At 57.8% G+C, this 19466-nt stretch overlaps 1 protein-coding gene across 15 annotated transcripts in view; it reads right to left on the bottom strand.

Moving 5' to 3' along the window:
* Positions 1–19466, bottom strand: part of BANP (BTG3 associated nuclear protein) — a gene marked incomplete at both ends in the record, with an annotated part of 77931 nt that overhangs the window by 2806 nt on the left and 55659 nt on the right. For 6 of the 15 annotated variants that reach the window (XM_080703151.1, XM_080703150.1, XM_080703148.1 and 3 more), the window contains 3 exons: positions 13935–13973; positions 15343–15414; positions 17386–17516. In XM_080703151.1, coding sequence (XP_080559277.1) covers positions 13935–13973; positions 15343–15414; positions 17386–17516 — 242 coding nt within the window. Of the gene's footprint in view, positions 1–13930; positions 13974–15342; positions 15415–17385; positions 17517–19466 lie in introns of all 15 variants that reach the window. The other 9 variants (XM_080703149.1, XM_080703157.1, XM_080703147.1 and 6 more) reach the window with 3 other exon arrangements.

Here is a 19466-nt window from a genome sequence, read left to right on the forward strand (position 1 = left end):
GTTCTGACCACTAAAGGACAGATGGGCGCATGCCGGGCTGGGGACCCAGAGCCCAGGGCAAGCTGCAACCTCCCACTTCCCTCCGTCCTTTCGAGTGCACAGCCAAGAAGCCTGGAAAAGGGCACTGTGGCGAGCCCCTGGGTGGGCTCAGCCTGACCTCACCCCACCAAGCACCCTGTGCCCAGGCCCTCCGGGTGCCCAGGCAGCTAGGCAGGGTGGCCGGGACAGGTAGGACAGGGCCTCTACTGCCGAGAGGCACCAGGGGTCTTTCCTCAGGGATCAATCCCCCTCCCAAGAGGCCAGCAGAAACAACTGCAACCCCTACACGACTTGGCCTGTGCGTCCACAGAGGCCCCTCCACGCAGGGCCGCGTGCCCTCAGACACACCCGGCGTCCCCGAGCAGTCCTGTTGAAGGGCACAGGGTGCCTCATAGCTACGCCAGCTCACACTGCCTGCCAGTGGCCTGGAGTCTAAGCAGGGCAACTGGCAGGCCAGCCACACCCACCGCCCAAGTCTGCAGCTCTTTACATGACACAGAATGGAAACGACTTCTTAAAGTCTTTCCAGTGGCAAAGAAAAGAAGCAACAGTGCACCGTGACGCTGGGCACCACGGGCACCACAGCGGGGCGCTCCTCTCCTCCAGCCGGGGAGGGTACTGTCCTGATGATGCTCAGTGCCCCTCAGGCCGGAAACGCCAGCCTAGCGCCCAGACCCACGCCCGCCTCTCTCACGCTGGCCCTCCCAGGTCCCCACGCTCCAGCACCAGGGGGGCAGGCCGGTGCCTTGGCTTCATATTCTGGCCAGCGACTCCACTGGCCACAGACGTCACTGAACAGGCAGCATGGGGCTGGGCAAAACCAGGAGGGTGGGCAACACGTGGCCCCTCCCTCGAGGGTCGGCCCTCCTCCACGCTGTGTGTCCATCGTTAATTACAAAGGAGAAGGGGAGAAAAAACACACAAGTATTCTGTATAACTGGTTTCCAGGCAAGTCCAAAACCTGGCAAAGATATCTGCCTGGCACCTCCATCCAAAAACACGTTCGACGCTGCCACCATGTACCTGGCCACCAGCTCAACCCAGCCGCACAGCAGCCACCTGGCCACCTGGCCCTGCAGACGCGTCACTCCACAGGAGCGGGCAGAGCCTGGCTGCCCTGGCGTGGAGACCACAGCACAGGCGTGCGCACTCCAGATGCAGCTCGGCCCCTTTCTGGGGAAAAGCGGACAAAACAAAATGACTCAGTGTTTCGACTGCGTTCTTCAAGAACACAGCCATGGAAACTTCTGGTTCCTCCTTCCACTTTGATTTACAGGGTAAAGTTTTATTATTTCTGCCTCAGAACTACATTTTTCCAGGCAATGTGGTTTTGCTTTATTTTAACCAAGCAGCTCAGTTTAAAACAAAACTCAGAATTTCAGGAGGGGAGACAGGGCTCTTGTTTGGGAAGCAGAGCCTCGGCGCTCCCTGACCGCCATGTGAGTCCAAAGCCCAGGCCTGGGCACCTGCCCTCACCTGGGGCGGAGGTGCCCGCGCTGGGTGCTGGGCCCAGCAGGCTGCTCCCGCTGCAGACCCACCCGAGCTGAGGAGGGACATGGGGCGCCTGGGCTTCACAAAGCGGGGTTATTGCCCATCACAAACATCAGCCTCAGAGCTTTGGAATGTTCCCTAAATATTTCCAATTAATAAGTTTATTAGACAGTTCTGTGATTCATGGGTTTTATCTGAACGTTGATGTTCTTTGAGCCCTGTCAGTACCCCCTACACGGGGAGGGCTTCCTAAGTGAATTCTCCTCTCCCTCCCCAGCCTGACATCTTCTCACTCTCTGGAATGTCTTAGACCCCACACAGCTCCCCCACCGTCACCCTGCTCCCGGCCAAGTCCCTAGCACCCTAGCTCACACTGGCCCGGGCTGGGCAGAGGTGCCTCCCTCCCTCCCTCCCACCCGCTGCTTGCCCTGAGCTGGGTGGCCGGCTCCCTCCTCTGCCACAGTGAACACGGAAGCCACGTTGGTTCAAGCCTCCGCCACCGTCCCGGCACACTCAGGTGTCCAGTGTCTGCAGCCGGCACTCCCTCTGGGTGATGTCTGCATTCCGCTGCGCCCTGGGGATCGGAGGTGGCACACCCCCAGCTCAGCCCAGCACCGTCTCTGCAGGGGCTGGCCTTGCGTGCCTCCAGGCCCTGGTCCACACAGCTGCTAACCACCACGGCGAGCCGGCGCACCGGGCCTGGCGCGGTGGGCGGTGTCTGCACCTGCCGATGCAGGACGGAGACGCCGATGTGCTGAGTGGCCTGAACACCCGTCCCCAACTCTGCCTCTGCAGCGTCCCTGTGGCCTTCCTGTTGCTGACCCCCTTGGCTGACAGAACATTCCAGAAGGTACGTGACCCTTCTCTCCTCTTTGCCCCCCAGTGTGGGCAGACAGGGCTGCTGTCCAGCTTTCCTCTCCTGCACCTGTGCTGCCCGCACACCACCCACCTGCCCGCTTGTGGCTCAGTGAGCCCTCCCACCTCCAGCTCTGCCCACCACCCAGTGAGCCACAGGAAGAGCTTCCGGGTCTGGGGTGAGGGCCAGAGGGCAAGCCCTGGGCCCACCTGCCAGGGCCGGGGGGCCCGAGCCAGAGCTGAAGGAGCAGGGTCCTGGCCTGAGGCCATGGCACATACCCACTCGTGGGGAGGCAGCAGCAGGCTCTGAGAAGGCTGGACAGCCAGCATCGGAGCCGCCCACAGCTGGCCGCCGGGGGCCCCGTGTTGACCGCTACTTCCACAAGGGCATGGCCAGGTGATGGGCCCGCCTCACCAGTCAGTCAGCAAATACGCCTCCCATGCCATGAGCAGCTCCACGTCCACCTGCACACACGTGCTCATGTACGCATGCCGACATGTGTACATTAACGTGGGCACAGCCACGCACACGTATGCCTGCTCCCCACACCACGTCAGCTCTGCTAAACCACCTGTGGGCGTCGGAGGCCCCCGGGCTGGTGCGCACCCCCAGTTCTTACCCCCTTGCTGTGGAGGGTCCAGCTGGGGGAGGGGAGGTCCCTGTGACAGGCAGGCCCTTCCCGCCGTCCCTCTGATCTCACATGGACTTGCGGCAAGCCCCATGACTGTGACCACTGATGGAAACACAGCAGCGTTCCCGGGCCCAGGCTGGCGAGGAGTGGGCCAGTCGCAGCTGGGGAGCTGGGGACCCGGTGCCAGGGAAGTACGTGGCCCACAGCTAGCAAGGGCAGCGTGGTGAAAGGCAGGCCACAGCCTTGGGAGGGACCGCTCGGCCTCCAGCTGCCTCTGGTGGAGGAGGGCGGGACCGTGCCAGTGCTCTTCAAACAGCGCCTCATGGCGAACTCCTAGCCTAACCTAAAACCCCTCACACAACACCTTGGAATTCTAAGTTGAAATGTTAGGCATCGTAACAGAGTTAGGGCTTTGCAACCTTTCACAGTTGAAGAGAGGCCTCAATAAAGGAGGCCAAGGTCAAGGCCCAACTACTGCTCATCACCCCCACGGAACCGCGGCACTCACTTCAGAGCAGGCCCTGCCTGCGCCCCAGCTCTGGCTAAAAGCCACCCACGGGCAGGTGCTTCCCGGCACCCCACAGTGGCTGTCCTGGAGACAGGCCCAACGGATGACTTCTCACGGGGCCATGCGACCGGGTAAAGCTGAAGAGCCATCCCGCCTAAAACCTGCAGATCCCAACAGGTGAAACGTGGCCAGTGACTGGAAAAGCCATGACAGCAGCGTCGGCTGCTGCTAATGAGTGCTTGAGGGAGGATCCCACTCAGGGTGCAGGAGCCGGGAAACAAGGTCTCCCAGCCGCTCAGTCACCTTTCGCTGGCTGCCAAGCCGCAGAGGGAGGGAGGCCTGGACAAGAGAGCGGCCAGGACAGAGCACACCAGCCAGAGCCTCGCTGCAGGACCCAGGTGCGTGGCGCACGGCCTCACAGCAGGAGAAGCGACAGCTGACCGAGCCGCCTGCGCTGCGCCGTGCTCAGGCCCGTCTCGGGCCCACTTCAGAGCCTCCAGCAGGGCGCTCCACACCAGGCACGATCACAGCCAGCTGCACCCGGGGCGCCAGCTGCTGGGTCAAGGGCGGAGACGGCCGCGCGCACACGGCATCGTGCAGGTGGGCCCGTGCACCGCCTCCCTCTCCCCCAAGGCTGCAGTGGTCCCTCCAAGCGCCAGCTCCCACCAATAGACAAGCCTCCTGCCATTGCTTTCACCACGTCAACAACGCAGCCACTGCATGTTTTTAGAAGAAATCTCTTACTCTGAAGTCTAACAAAAACTTCTTAAGTTTGCTTAAATTACTATCCTGAGTAGAAAACAAAGATCCCACACCAACCTTATCTGGGGAAGCTGGAAATGGGAATAACTCCGTGTGCCTAGGAATCTGGCCCAGGAAAATGAGGCAGCCCTGTGTGAGGCAGTGGGCCTCAGCCACGGCGTGGGCAGACACCCCACCAGGCCCACCTCGTCTCCCAGTGAGGATGCCGTGGGACAGGCCGCAGGCCACCGAGGCCCGCCTCGGCTGGCTGCTAGAGGCCTGGAGACTAGGACACAGGCAGGTGCTGTCCCCAGGCCCACGGGAGGGCACGGCCCACCCAGACCACTCGGCTCTGCCACACCCCTCAGGGCCACTGCCCAGGCAGGAGGGGCCACTGGTGGCCAGCCTCCCAGCACCGGGGGCAGGTACATGCTTCCTGCTGCAATGCCCACCAGTCCCAGCCACAGGGCACACCTGCGCCAGACTCGAGCCGGGGGAGCTGGTTCTCAGACACCTCTCAGGGCACCCCCAGATGGGCAGTCTGCATGTAGAAACCCTATTCTGGGGTGAGGGGAACTTCCGCTGGTCACAGATGACAATTGTGGAGAAGCATGGTAAGGCCGGGCTACCTTCATCCACCGAGGCGCTGTGGGTCAGAGCGAGAGGCCACCGGGGGCAGGAGAACAGACAGGACAGAGTCCACACGTCCCACAAACAACAAGGCTGAAGGCGCTCAGGGGCAAGGATGCCTCAGACCGTCCTTGGCAGAAAACGTGTGATGACAAAGACGGGGGCTTGCCGGGGCCGGCGTCGCGGCGGGAAGAAGGCCGGTCAGCAGCGGCGCTGTCAGGGGGCGTGTACCTGTCGAGAGTGTGCAGCGAAGCGTGCTGGGGGCTCAGCGAGCCCTCCATGGCTCACACGCAAAGCTAGGTGGAAGTTGCAAAGGCACTGCTGCCCACGGTAGGGACCCGCTGCCACCCAAGCCCACAAACGAAAGAATGGGCAGGGTGGAGCTGGATGGCAGGGACGGCCGCGGGTGGATGGGCAGGCGACCACGCCAGGCGGGGCTGGGAGGCAAGGCGAGCTGGACTCCTGCCCAGCATGCTCTGGCAGGTGCGCCAGCTGGCGCAGGTGGGCTCTCAGAGCACCGCGATGGCGAGGAAAGCTGGCGGCACCTGGGAGCACCGGCAGCGTGGGGCCCCCTGACTGGGGCCCTCTGCCAGTGTCGGGGGCGCATGGCAGCCAGAGCCCAGCCTTGGGGAACCTGCCGCCTGCGCCTGCTCTGCCAGGATGCTCTGATGCAGCCCGGCAAGGGCACAGCAGACGACGAATCCCTCCACCTCCCAGCAGGCGCGCTCCGCCCTCCGCTCTGCTTGCTTCGCGTCTGCAGTGGAGCCTCGTCTGCAGGCTTTTCCAAGTAGGCTCTGGAACGCAGACTCTCCAGCTGGGATGGAGTGCGTCCCGGCTCCCAGGCCAGGGGCAGAAGCCTCACCTCCAGGCATCCGGCCCAGCTGGCCTGTGGCTGCGTTCGGCAGGACTTCCCGAGGGGCAGCGCGTGCCCTCACGTGAGCCCGGGCGGGGCGGGGTGTGCTCCCGCTCCATGTGGAGCGCTCCCCTGTGTGTTGCTGACCAGGGCCAACTGCTTTCAGACAGAAGAGAAATGGCGGGGCAGGAGTGGGAACGGCCTACTCAGGGAGCGGGGCCAAGCACACTGCGCTTGGGCGCACTCTCATCTGGGTTCCCTCCGTGCACTGCCAATTCTGAAAGCAAAACTAGTGCCAACCCCAAAATGCATGCAAGGAACCCAAGGACTTTCTAGTACTCTCGAGGTATGAAATCCCCAATCCCGCCAAGAACCCACCCAGATGCAAAAACCAAAACAATCCCCACACTGGCGGATGCACTGTGCATAGCGCTGGTGCTGGCCCAGCCCAGGCCAGGTGAAGGCAGGCCCTGAACTTGCTAAACCCAAACTGTTGAAGAAGCCTAGCACGTCTAACCATGCGACTGAAAAAGGCAATCTGCCCAGACACACGCAGGGGCTGGGATGGCTGGCCAGCAGTAACACGATGCCCCACGTCTCCTCTCAAGGGACACTGGGCAGCTCGTCTGCTGGGCAGTGCAACAGTCCCAGGGACCCTCCACACGTGTCCACAACACCTGCACTGTTTGTGAAGGTGCAGGAGGCCAGGGACTGGGGAGGCTGAGGACTAGAGGCCAGCACGAGAGCCAGGGCCAGGAGGGCCCCACAGGGCGCGGGCAGGAGGAGCTGCTAGGAGCTGTGGTCCTGGGCCAGGCCCAAGGGCAGCCAGGAGGAAGCCAGAAACACATTCTCCCCACTGGCTGAGGCCAGTGTGTGGGGTGCACCATTACACACAGAGATGATGCCCTCCCAGGGCGCATCCTGCCTGGAAGCCAGGTCCAAAGTCGCATGTCAGCCGGGCGTGGGGCGCGCTTGTAACCCCAGCATTCGGGAGGCCGAGACCAGAGGACCATGGTTCCTAGACAGCCTCAGCTACTTAGTGAGGCCCTCTGTAACTCAGTGAGACCGTTTCAAAATTTTTAAAAAAGGACTGGGGGTGTAGCTTGGAGGTTGAATGCCCCTGGTGATGACAACTCCATCAATCGGCCTGAACCTACATGAAAGTCCTGGATGCCAGTAATGGAATGGGAGGCCAGGGTGGGGCTGGAGGGGGCAGCAGGGACCTCCAGGCCTCAGTCCAAGGTGCCCTAGAACACACAAGGAATGGCGGCACCAGCTCCAGCACTGGTACTTGGCACACAGACTCGTCTTCTATTACTAGCTCTACTCTGCCAGTGAAGAAACGAAGCCCCAAAGACTCACCGCCGGCCCAGGATCATGGGCCAGCCAACTCCAGTGAACACAGGCGAGGCCGTGATCATGCCGCCCGGCCCAGCCCGCCCGCAGCCTGCCCCGCCGCAGCCCAGGGCCTGAGCCCAGGGCCTGAGCCCAGGTGGCGCTGCGACGGACGCGCCAGAAGTGAGAAGGCAACAGTCCTGGGAAGCGTGCCGAGAACCCCAAGCCTCATCTGACCCACAGCTCCCCTCAAAGCAGGGCACGGCCAGGCGCTGATCATCTCAGTGCTTGGAGACTGAGACTGGGGGATTGCAGGATTGAGGCTAGCACAGTAATCCAGTGAGACTGCTTCAAAATAAAAATTAAAAGAGCTGAGAGTATAGCTCAGAAGAGAAGCCCCTGGGTTCAAGCTTCAGTACCAGAACAAGAGACAAGGGAGGGCAGGACTAAGGAACAGAGAAGAAAAAGTGATTTCCACTGGGTCCCTTACACTCCGGCTTCCAGGCCGAGGCTCAGCTCGGACCGGCTGCACACCTGCGGCGGTCGGCCATTTCCCACGGCATGTCCCCCAGTGTCTGGGGGGCTATTGGGAGGCCAACTCAGATGACCATGGCACCCCTAAAGGAGACACTCAAGCAATCTGCCAGCAGGCGGCGCCCATCAGCATGGCCAGTGTGAGGAGCCCAGCCTTGTACTTTACCCACCACCTGTGGAAGGCTGTCTCCTGCAGGCCCGGGCCTGGCGTGGCCGACGAGCGTCGTGGAGGCTCCGGGGCCAGCGCCTGGCACGTGGCCTCCGCGGGTTCTCGCTCGCAGCTTCATGCCACCGCCTCACCTTGAGTCGCGAGGCAGCAGGGCTGTGGCTGAGCTGACGGTGGTTACTGTCGGCCCGCACCTGGGTGGCCCTAGAGGTCTCCACTGTGACGTCACCTGAACACACGGGCCTGACTCAGGACGTCTGACTGCATAGCACACAAGCTCACCCACGCCCCACTGCTCTCCCTCAGCACCGCCATCAGCCAGTGAGCAACGGAGCCTCGGCGCGCGGCCACGGAGTGGGCTGTGGGAGACAAGGCTGGGTGCGCGAGCTGCTCCCAGCTGGCGAGGCTGAGCTGAGTGGGGATGCTGGGGAGGCCAGGGGTAGCCACGCCCGGCAACGGGCTCACGGCCCTCAGTGAGTCAACACAGCCCTCTTCAGCCACCTCAACACCCGTCAGTACCCAGGCACCCAACTCAGTACCAGATCTGTGACTTGAAGGGAGACTCCCGGAAGCACGCCACGGATCCGGCAGTCGCCAGCGGCTCGCTCTACAGGGAGCTAAAGCGGCGGCGGCGGCATCACGTGTGGCCCTGCTCCCTTCGCAGACACCGCTGCCAAGTAAGCCAGGGTCAGTGCCACCTGGACCGGCTCGGCCTCTCGCCCACGCTGGCCCGTGCGCTCCACCACTGTCTCACGATGGCTCTGCTGACGCCTCCAGCCACTTCCTCAGGACCAGAGTCTGGCAGGATGCTGCACGCTCTGAAACCCCAGGCCCTGAGGGAGCAGCACGGGTGGGCAGCCAGCATGACACTCACGCTCCCCACCCCAAGCCCCCAGCACCCCTCCACGTGTCAGAAGTGACCCTGACACCCAAACACCCGCAAAGGTAAGGTGTCAGAGAATCCTCCCAGCTTCATACGGCCTGGACCAGCCGGTTCCTGGGCCTGCAGAGGCACTCTCTCTGCCTATGAGGAGTTCCACAGGCAGGCCCACTGGCGACACTCAGCTCCAGACCTTCACCGCCCGGAGCCAGAATCACAGACACTGAGCGGCTGCACAGCCGGGTGACTGAGCCCGGGCATCAACAGCCCCTGGGCTGGAGAGCCCACTGCGTGCTCACTGGCTGCTCTGCTGACCGCCTTAGGGCAGGCACACTGGGCCTGCGCCAGGAGTGGCTCATGAGCCCGACCCGGCTGCCGAGGGAAGTCACTCCCCAACGTGACACAGGCACCCACTGCCAAGAAAGAGCCATGTTCAAGAGAAGGCGACAGAAAAGCTCCTGAAAAGCCCAAGAGCCACCAGACCCCATCTCAGATGCGATCCTCTCGAGAAGTGTGCAACTGTCAGAAGTGTGCCTCGGTGCCCCAGCTCACTGGATGGAAGGTTCTGAATGCACACTGTCCTGTACTTTACCAGCCCATCACTCATAATTTAACTTAGCAGATATGTGCTTTTTTTTTTTTTTTTTTTTTTTTTTTTTTTTTTTTTTTTTTTAGTACTGGAGATGGAACCCAGGGCATTCTACCTCCGAGCGACACCCCTAGCCTTTTTTTTTTTTATTCTTCATTCTGAAACTGGGTCTGAGTTGTAAAGGGCCTAAGTAGCTGAAGCTGGCCTCGAATCTGTGCAATCCTCCTGTCTCAGCCTCCCAAATGCTTGCCCAGCCCTCCATTTTTAAATGGCATAAAAATGGAAGAGTTTCCAGCTGTCTTCAGTCAGCCGTGAGCGGCAGCCAGTGCTCATGCACTCAGCAGGTGTGTGGCAGGCACTGACCCCACGCTGGCACGGTGAGGGTAGGCTGGACCAAGCTCCTCCTGTTACTACCAGTCTTTCATCTAGCCCCTTAGGGTCTACCTGAGAAGAATGCAATCCATCAAAATGGGCCTTAAGCCAGGCCCGGGACTGCAGGTGTGTGCCACCATGCCTGCCAGAGGAAAATTCATCAAAGCACTTGGCACGCAGTAAGGCTAAACACTGCGAAAGTGTGTGTGCAGGGATGGGTGGACTCGGGAGTCAGGACAGGAAGGTACTTTCTGGCGTGGCTGGCAGATCAACCACACGCTGCCTAGTGCAGTCTTACCACAGGCATGCTACTTTTCTGTGGAAGCCACCGGGGCTCAGGGGCCAGGGCACCCCAGGTACACACCTCTGTGAGGGAACCCATGGGGCATCTGTGACTCACAGCGGAGCTCAGACCCACAGCAGAAACTATGCGATGCCAGTGCAGCCGCCAGGGGGCTGCCCAGGGCAGGAGGCAAGCAGCCTACCATTAAGTCTTTAAAAAGAACCACATTTAAAATGTACACCCAGCTGGGCATGGTGGTGCACGCTTGTAATCCTAGCGCTTGGGAGGATGAAAAAGGAGGAGACAGCCTCAGCTACTTAGTGAGGCTCTCGGCAACTTAGTGAGACCCTGTTTCCAAATAAAGTATAAAATAGGTCTGGGAGTATAGCCCAGAGGTAGAAAAGCCCCTGGGTTCCACCCCCAGTACCACAAAAAATAAAATAAAGTGCACACCCAAAGTTATATCCACCTCACTGCAAATTTCAATCCCTATGGCTCGATATTTTAGGGCTTTACTTTTCAGACTCTTCTATGAATCCACACAAAATTTAAAATTCTACTACACCTGTAACTGTGAAAATTGAAATCCCTTCAGTGAGAAATCAGTGGAGACACCTGGCAGCTTGCTCACACGTGCGACTTTCACCCTGCGAATCACTCGGTCAGATGATCTCTCTCTCATTAGCCCCGGAGTCTTCCTAGGGGGCCTGGACTCCGGTCCCGATCTGGTTTACCACCCAAAGCCCAAGCTCCAGGCCAAGAGGGTGGAGGGTTCCCTAACCCAGCCATAAGGCAGTACCGCCTCCTCCAGCCACCCGCACCAGCACCACCCCCATCTGCTCGTGTGACCTTCACAACTTTACCACACTCTAAGCACCGAAGGTGGCGCTCTGAGGATAGGAAGCCGTTAAGGTATCGCCCGCACTCCAGTGCTATCTATGGTTCACACGGGACAGAAGAAACCAGTAGCTGTACTCGGCTTCATAACGTGCCAATTTTCAGAAGTGACTTTAAAAAGAATGGCCTGCACAGCGCCGCGACTCCTGCGGGTGGCGGGCGCGCTCGCTCCCAGCCCCGGCTGGGCCTGTGATTGCGTCTCCTCCACTCGACGACTACAGCGTCTGCGCCTTCCTCCTAGAGCAGAGGACCAGGTCAAGAACGATGGCGGTCACTCGAGAAGCAGCGCCATGCCCGCCAAACGCAGGGAGGGAGAACGGACATGATTCCATGCACAGCTGGCTCCGTGTGGCGGGCCCGCACTGGACTCGGGAGACACCCCTGCCTCTCCAGAGGCCTGCACTCGCTCGCGAGTGTCACTCCGTAGGTGAGTCCATGCACAACTTCAGAAACCAGCCAACGTGGTTCAAAGGACTATTCTTTGTTTTGCTTTGTTTTGTGTACTGGCGACTGAACCCAGGCGGTCTACTTCCATGCTACACCCCAGCCCCTTTTGTTTTTACTTATCTAATAAAAGGGTCTCATTAGGATGTTGAGGCTGGCCTTGAGCTTGTGATCCTCCTGTCTCAGCCTTCCAGGAACCAGGATTAAAGGTATGTCTATGTGCCACCAAATCCCTCCAAGGGAGTTTTTAAAAAGATGGAGTTGCAGCCAGGTATGGTGGTGCACTCTTGTAACCCCAGCACTTGGGCAGCTGAGACAGGAAGACCACAAGTTTGAGCCAGCCTCAGAAACTTAGTGGGGCCCTCCACAACCTAGTGAAACCCTGTTTCAAAATAAATATAGGCCTGGGGGTGCAGCTCAGAGGTAGAAATACCCCTGGATTCAGTTCTCAGTCACACACACACACACACACACACACACACACACACACACACACACATTTAGCTGCAGGTTAACTTCTGTGCTCCAGGAGTCTCTGTACCTTCCCTTCCCTCCTGTAACCAGCACTGCGGAATACCGGACAGTGCCGCACACACTAGAAGGCACCATGATCACTACAGACCGACAGCCTGAGTGTGAGCCTGTGGCCACAGCCCGTCAGCTGGCAGAGCGCAGACGCCATGGGGCCAGGGGCCCAGAAGGGCGAGCAGCAGGGGTGAGTGGTCCTGGAGGGGTGGGCAGGGAAGGAGGCAGCACCAGGCTGCCCCACGGCTCCCCACGGCTGCTCTCCAGACACCGTCCTCGTACTGCCCCCATCGACCCTGTGCAGATGCTCCAGGCCAAACCGCCGGCCCCGGGGCCTCCTGCGACGCCCCTCCCACATAGTGGGGCCGCCCTGCCCTCCTGCTGCGGCCTGAGGCCAGCACCTCTCCTGCTGCCCATCCACATCTGGCTGAAGAAGTCTGTGATATAGGAGACTAAATGTCTCCGAGGGCTTTTGACAACTCAGAAAAACATCCTTTTACACATCTCCTCCCCATAAGCCTGCAGCAAGCCTTCGTTGTCCATCTTCTGTAAAGCAAACGCTAACACCCATGCCGGGATGAAGGAGGACTGAGGCCACGGCAGGCTGGAGGGGCCGGAGCCAGCCCAGGAGCACTGTCCTCTGTGGGCACAGAGGAGCGGGCAAAGCCCAGCCTCCACTCCGCCTGGGACATCAGGCCAGCGTGTCCTGTGCCTCCTGAGACATCGTTCTGCTTCACAGTTACCTGGTCAGTTTGGGAAACTGACCACTATTAAATTATGAGCAGGGAAACTTAATGGGTGCCAGAACTGGCCATTTGGTTATGTAAAAACAATGGCACAAGTGGAAAACCAAAGGGACTAGCGAGACAGACTTCCCAGGGAAGGCAGCCCCTGTGAACACGTACGGTTACGAAGTGGCAAGCACTCTCCCGCACAGGAGCAGGACCGGGTAGGACAGCCCGCAGCCACACAGGCGCTGGCTCTGATCTGAGCTCCCACAACGGGACCCACAGTGGGAATCCGGAGGTGGGAAGGAAACGGGCTATTTAACAGGGAAGAACCAGCTGGCTCACACAGCACTCAATATAAAGAGCGATCAGCCAGCCGGGTGTGGGGCACGCTTGTCACCCCTGCGCTTGGGAGGCGGGGACAGAAAGATCGCGCAGGTTCGAAGCCAGCCGCGCTGGCTTAAGAGACCCTGTTTCCAAATAAAAAGTATAAAATAGGTCTGAGAGTGCAGCCCGGAGGGAAAAGGCCCTGGGTCCCATCCCCAGCACCACCAAAAAACAAACCGATCGGCATGGTGGTTTGCTTGGCAGTGAGGCTGCTGAGCAGACCAGGAGGGGAGGAGGAGACCTCAGGAGCAGACTGCTTCCCAAGCCAGACGAGGCTCTCCAGCAGCGCAGAGCCTTGCTGGAGCCCAGCCCCGGCCTTGCCTCGTGCAAGAGTGCGTGTCTGCAACCACAGACACGAGCATGCACTGATGGAGAAGAAAAGCTCGACTGTATTTTAAAATTCCAAGTGGGAGTTTGCTCAGCAGAGACAGAAAGGACGGGAACAGCAGGGTGCGGCAGCTTGCTCTTCTCGTGTCTGAGTCCAGGCACAACCCAGCGATGGTGAAATGCCGCTGCCCTCCAAACACAAGCCGCTTAGGAAAAACACAGAGAAGCCACCGCGCGGATCCTGGCCCGCCACCGCCCCGCTGGCGTGAGAAGCACGCAGCGCCAGGCCCGGGCCCGGCTGCACGAGGCAGCCCGCGCTGTGGCGTCTCCTTGGCTCTGGCCTTCCCCAAGCACTCCGCTGTGTTTGTGCTGCAGCGCTAACTAAAGCCCCGCCCGTGGGCATGTAAAGATGACACTTTCACATAAAGAAACCTGGATTGAAAGCAGTTCTTTGGGGCACGCAACCTCTGCCCAGGCTGCCCGGGGGGTCAAGCGAGAGAGCCTCAACTTCCATGTCAATATTCAGAAAACAATCACCAACTGGGGGCAGTTTTGCCTTTAATGAGGCGGAAGCAGCTGTGAAATCCCACAAAGACCAGCGCAGCCCAGAGCCCGCCCTGCAGCCCACGCCGCGGCCCCTCTCACCAGCACCCTCCCGCAGACCTACCAGGCGAGCTGGGAGCCGAGCATGGGTGTGAGCGAGGCAGCGAGCACCTACCTGCCCGTCCTGGCCAACGTGGTGGATCTGCAGATTGCCCTGCAAAGTGAACAGAGAGGAGACAGTCAACCCTAAAACAACCCGTGCCCAACTTAGAGGTTCAAAGCTCCCTGTGCCACTCGGGAGTGACTAGGAAACCACTCACCCTACAAAAACTCAGCCCATCGTACCAATAAAACCACGAGACAACATATTTTTAAGCTGAGTTTCCAAGGTACTTTTTTCTTGTAAAAACAGAAAAGCCAACATTGTGCCCATCCCCACTACACTGATCTCAACTGAGAATGTCTCTTTTTTTTTAAGCCATTTTGGATTCACTGGAAACACAAATGGTGGTGCAGAGGGGCTGTGCACGGTGGCCAGCTCCCAACGGGGCATCCTACGGCTGTGTCACCTCAGCTCCAGCAGGAAGTGCCACAGCCTCCCAGGGCACGCGCCCTGCGGAAGCCACAGGCAGAAGCCGCTTTCACTTTTGTAAGAGGACCGGTCAGGTCTGGACAGCGCTCCGCACCTCTGCAGAGACCCTAGCCCCAACAAAGTAAATGCTCAGCGTCAATGAACACGATGAGGGCCTCTTGCGATAAGACTGGCATCTACGGTCACCACAAAGGAACCACTAATGCTATCTGCAAAGTATTCTCATCTATTGCATCTGTTGCTTACTGGAAACAAAAAAACAAGCAGGGATTTGGTTTTGAAAGCTGCAAAAAGATCAAAACATAGTAGAAACTGAAAGTCACGTATCTACAGACCCTTCAGCATAAACAATACAACGAGCTGATTTCTTTTACTACAGCATCTAGTTGTCCTCATTCTAGTGACTACAGAAGCTCAAGAATTCTGGTACATGTCTAGGCCTTCGAGAACCCTGCGGAGTCAAGGCTGAGGCTCTCGTGGCTAGTGGTCCTCCTCTGCCACCCACAGCAGCGCAGGTCCCCTAGCTGCGGGGCCTCTCCAGTGGCTCTCAGCAGGACCTCGCAGCCCCGCCTTCTCCAGCTCTGCTCCTCTCCAGGAGCCTCTGGCACTTTCTTCTGCACCTTCGGGCAGAGGCAAATCCGTGAGACCAGAGTGATGGGCGCCCACGCGGCACCTTCATCTGCCACCCCTGGGAGCCCATGTGCTGCCGAGTCCCAAGCTCCCTCCTCCTGTCGCCTTGCGCCCCACCCATGTGCCCGACAGCTTGTGGGTGTCGAGGCCAGCCGCGGCCACCAGACACTGCCCCCAGCCCATCTCCTGGAGTCTGGCGTGCCCTGTCCTGTGCTGAGGCATGGCCGTCAGGTGCCCAAGGCAGTCAGTCTTGAAGGTGGGGCCCCCACTGGGTCCCCACACAGGAGCCCCACTGAGCCCGGCCGCACCTCACTCCAGGGACTCGGCTCCAGCCAGGCTGTCTCCTGGGCAGCCCACTTACCTCGCTGTCCTGCGTGATCTGCACCTGCTCCCCCTGAGGCACCTGGGCGATGTGGAGGTGGCCCTGTGGAATCCACATAAGAGAAGACACCAAGAAGCATCAGAAGGAAAATGACCCAGGGAGCGAGCGCGCCTCCTCCCCACCCGGACCCCGCTCTGCTCAAAACTCAAGAAGGGCCACGCGGCGGCTCCTCGACACCCTGCAACCAGACCCTCAGGACACGGCACCACGAACACCCCCGGGCCCTGCTGGAGAGCGCGTCCCGGGAAAGTGTGCCGAGTCTAATGCACCAGGCAGGAAATCTGGGAATGTGAGTGACACGCAAAAGGGAGACAGAGACATAACTTTCTTTTTCCCCCAAAAAATATTTTTAGGTCAGAAGAGTAGAAATCTAGTGGAAATGCCAGAAAGCATCTACCAGCAATCCAGGAGCTGGGAAGGCCACGCAGGCAGCGGGTGCCTGGGAGAGAGCCATGCGTGTCTGTGTCTGTGCAGGAGACGGGGGCGTGCGTGTGCGTGTGCGTGATGCCAGAGACTGAACCGCTGCGCTGCTAACCTCCATCTCAAGGCCTTATTTAGAGACGGGGCTCACTAAATTGTCTAGGCTGGCCTTGAACTTTCGATCCTCCTTCCTCAGCCTCCTGGGTAGCTGGAATGAAAGGTGTGTGTCACCATGCCTGGTAGGGCAGGGATTTTTTTAAGGAGAGAAACATTCAAATCACTTTTTAAACAACTTGTGCAAATGACCATAAATGTGATTACAAAAATTCAAAGAAAGTAGCTAAAATGCACTTGTTTATAGACACTAGCAAGTAATTCCTATGAGCCTTAGCTTCGCGGAATGAAATGAAATGAACGCCTAACTTCTTACTCAACACCGCACCTCGGGCATGGCGGTCTTAGGTACACTGCTGTCGCTGTCACTGCCACATCAAGGCGGCCTGTTCAGGACCCTTAGAAACCTTTCCCAGCATCCAGATGAAAATGAATGCCTTTGTGTGCAGAAATTCAGGAAGCTTAGTGGTTGAATTTAGAGAATTTCCTTCTTCCCCCTCCCATCCCCCCTCATTTAGCATGGAAAGGGGGGATGGGGAGGGAATGGGGTGGGAACTGGGTAGGGGCTAAATGGGTGATGTGTACATGTATGTCCACACAAGTTTTTTACCCCAATATGATGTATGAATATAATGCACCAATAAAATTTTTTTAATTAAATTTAAAAAAAAAAAAAGAAATGCAGGAAGCTCAGTCAATTCACTATTGACAACCATTTCTTCTCCTTGGGAAGAAGGGAAAAGCCACCTAGGAGTGCCACCCTTCATGGTCCCGAGCCGTCCCTTCCAGGCAGGGTCTGAAAGCAGGACGATGACCCCAAGAGAGCGGTGCCGCAGGAGAGCCCTGCAGCGCGGGGTGAGCAGCGAGCATCCTCGCTCCTGCCAAGAGCTTCAGGTCTTCCTGCCCTTTCTGCACTGGAGCCCGCGGGTGTTGGAGAGGATCCTGGCCCAGCCCTCAGTGCTGGCTACAGTATCCCGGCATAAGGGAATTCCAAACAGCCGAGATAGGCCTCATGGGTGCGCTGTGCTCGTGGGAGCCCGCCCCACCATGCCAATAAAAATGAGCACCTCTAAAAATGTAAACTGAGCGGCAAGCGCACTGCTCATAGTGAATGAAATAATGATGGCCAAGGAACTAAAGACATGGTGCTCCCAGGAAACACCAGACAGGCGCTAAGGCCATTAGCTCTTCCTGCTGACCCCAGAAGGAAATGGCTCTTCTCCCAAGCAAACAGGAGTGTGCTTCTGATGCTCCCGGGCAGAAGCAGGGACCCCAGACTGCCTGACCCCAACCAGGCCGCACGCGCAGCTAACTGCCGTCTATATTCCTGCAGGCCGCCGAGTGAGCCTGAGGGAGGGGCCACCCACCCAGCCAGGCACGCCCATTACAGGAGCCTCATGGCCGCAGGCAGCAGAACCGTGATGGCTGCCCTGGTTGCCGCCCAGCCCCCAGCCTCCCGTGCCCGACAGCCAGCGAGAAGATACATACTACTTGCACCTGGCCGTCCTCCCCGATCTGGTGGATCTGCACCTGCTGCGCGTTGGCCAGCGCGTAGTGCAGGGCCTGCGGCTGCGGCTGCTGGAGCTCACTGGCGGGCGGCGGCGTGCCCATCATGGTCTCTGCGGGAGCACGAGGAACCAGCGTTACCCTTCTCACGTCCCTCGACCGCCACAGCAGAGGACAAGCGCCCTCACTCTCGATTCGGGTCAGCGGGTCTCCACTCTCTCTACAGAGCCATCAATACTACGTCTGGGCAACAGATTCCCGCCGCCAAGAGCAGAGGGCGTACAGAATCAATGGCACTGCTGCGGAGGCCCTTCTACTGCCATCAGCCTAGCAAGCGGGTGAAGGGCCCCAGGATGTAACTGCAGAAGTGAGAAATGGGGCACGACCGTGTTTCACGCTGTCAGATACCATGTAATATCTGTCATGAAAAACATTACAGCCAGGGAAGGGACACTACTGCCTGGTGGCCACAGACAACAAGAGCAGACTGCATTTCACAGGGTGAGAAGACAGGATTTTTAGGATGTATCGGGTACGTTTTTTTTTCATTTTTCCTTTTTTTTTTGGTGGTACTGGGATTCCTGGAAACCCTTCTACCTCTGGACTACACTCCCAGACCTATTTTTATATTTTTATTTGGAAACAGGGTCTCTTAAGCCAGCGCGGCTGTCCTCCTGTCTCCGCCTCCCAAGAGCAGGGATTACAAGCGGGCACCACCACGCCTGGCTTCCTTTTTTATTTTGTAGTACTGGTGGTTGAAGCCAGGAACATCCTATCTCTGAGCTACACCTCCAGCTCCTCTTTATTTTTTATTTGGAAATAGGGTCTAGTGAGATCTGCTTGGTAGGAGGCTTACTAAGTTGCTAGACTCAACCTGTGATCCTCCTGTCTCAGCCTCCTAAGTACTGGAAATATAGGTGTGTACCACCACATCGTTGGCACAGAGTCCCCTGAATACATTTCCTAAAGAAATATTACAATATATGCTCATATATGCAAAATATTAAAAATACAATCTTTACATTACTTCCAACAATACCAAAAAACTTTAGGCATCAATTTTAAAATATGCAATGAAGAACAAAAATTTCAAATTTCATTAAGAGACCACATGAGCAAAATACATAAAAGCACTCCACTACCTAGTAAAAGCAAGCTAACTAATCAGCTCCTGCTCCAACGTCCACGTGAGACAGTACACTCCAATCAGCACCCAGTCGCGGGACCCAGGCTGATGGCAGCACGGGCGGCCACGCACGTCAGTGCCTAGACGGCACGTCTTCAAGAGCCCCCCTCTTCACCTCGACATACTAGCCACTGTGTGGGCGCCCACCTCAGGTCTCCAAGTCACCGGGTAGACTTGGGGGAGAGGGTGTGTGTATTTTAAGTAGTAAACCCCAGCCACCTTAAACAGGCACATGTATAAGTCTAGATACTACTGTCAAATAGGAAAGTACAATACACCTCAATGTTCAAATCTTGAAAATGTTTTGATGTTCTGTATTCAGATTAGCAGTAACTAATTCATCTATAAACAGGTAAGTCTCGACTCAGTCTCATTTATAGTATTTATCTGGAAGTTCCTTTGCTGAGAATCCAAAGGTAAATAAGACAATCCCAGATGGAATTACTACCAATTTCAAATTAATGGAATTCCAGCTCAATTAGTTTACTGGGCTATTTCCATCACTAAAATAGCCCACGATGGCAGAATGGATTTATTAGGCCAAGATGGCAGAATGGATTTATTAGGCCAAGAGTAGATGCGATGACAAATTCCAGAAGTCCCTTAACCTCACCAACTTCCTTTTGTTTATCTAATTAGCCGAGAATGTAGTGCATAAAACAGACAAGCTTATGAAGCAATGTACTTCAAAAAAGTGTCTCTGTGTCTCTGAACTCTTTTGATCACTGGCGAGGGGGTCTCCCTAGACCCTCCCGCTTGTCTGGGTGCACCAGCAGAGGCGTGGAACCTGGGTGAGGGCTGGGAAGCACGGTCTTATTGCTTCGAGAAGAGCAGACGACACTTGGCCGCCACAGGAATGCCGCTGTGCCGGCCACCC

The sequence above is a fragment of the Muscardinus avellanarius genome (assembly GCF_963383645.1).
Source record: "Muscardinus avellanarius genome assembly, chromosome: 10".
Lineage (NCBI taxonomy): Eukaryota > Metazoa > Chordata > Mammalia > Rodentia > Gliridae > Muscardinus > Muscardinus avellanarius.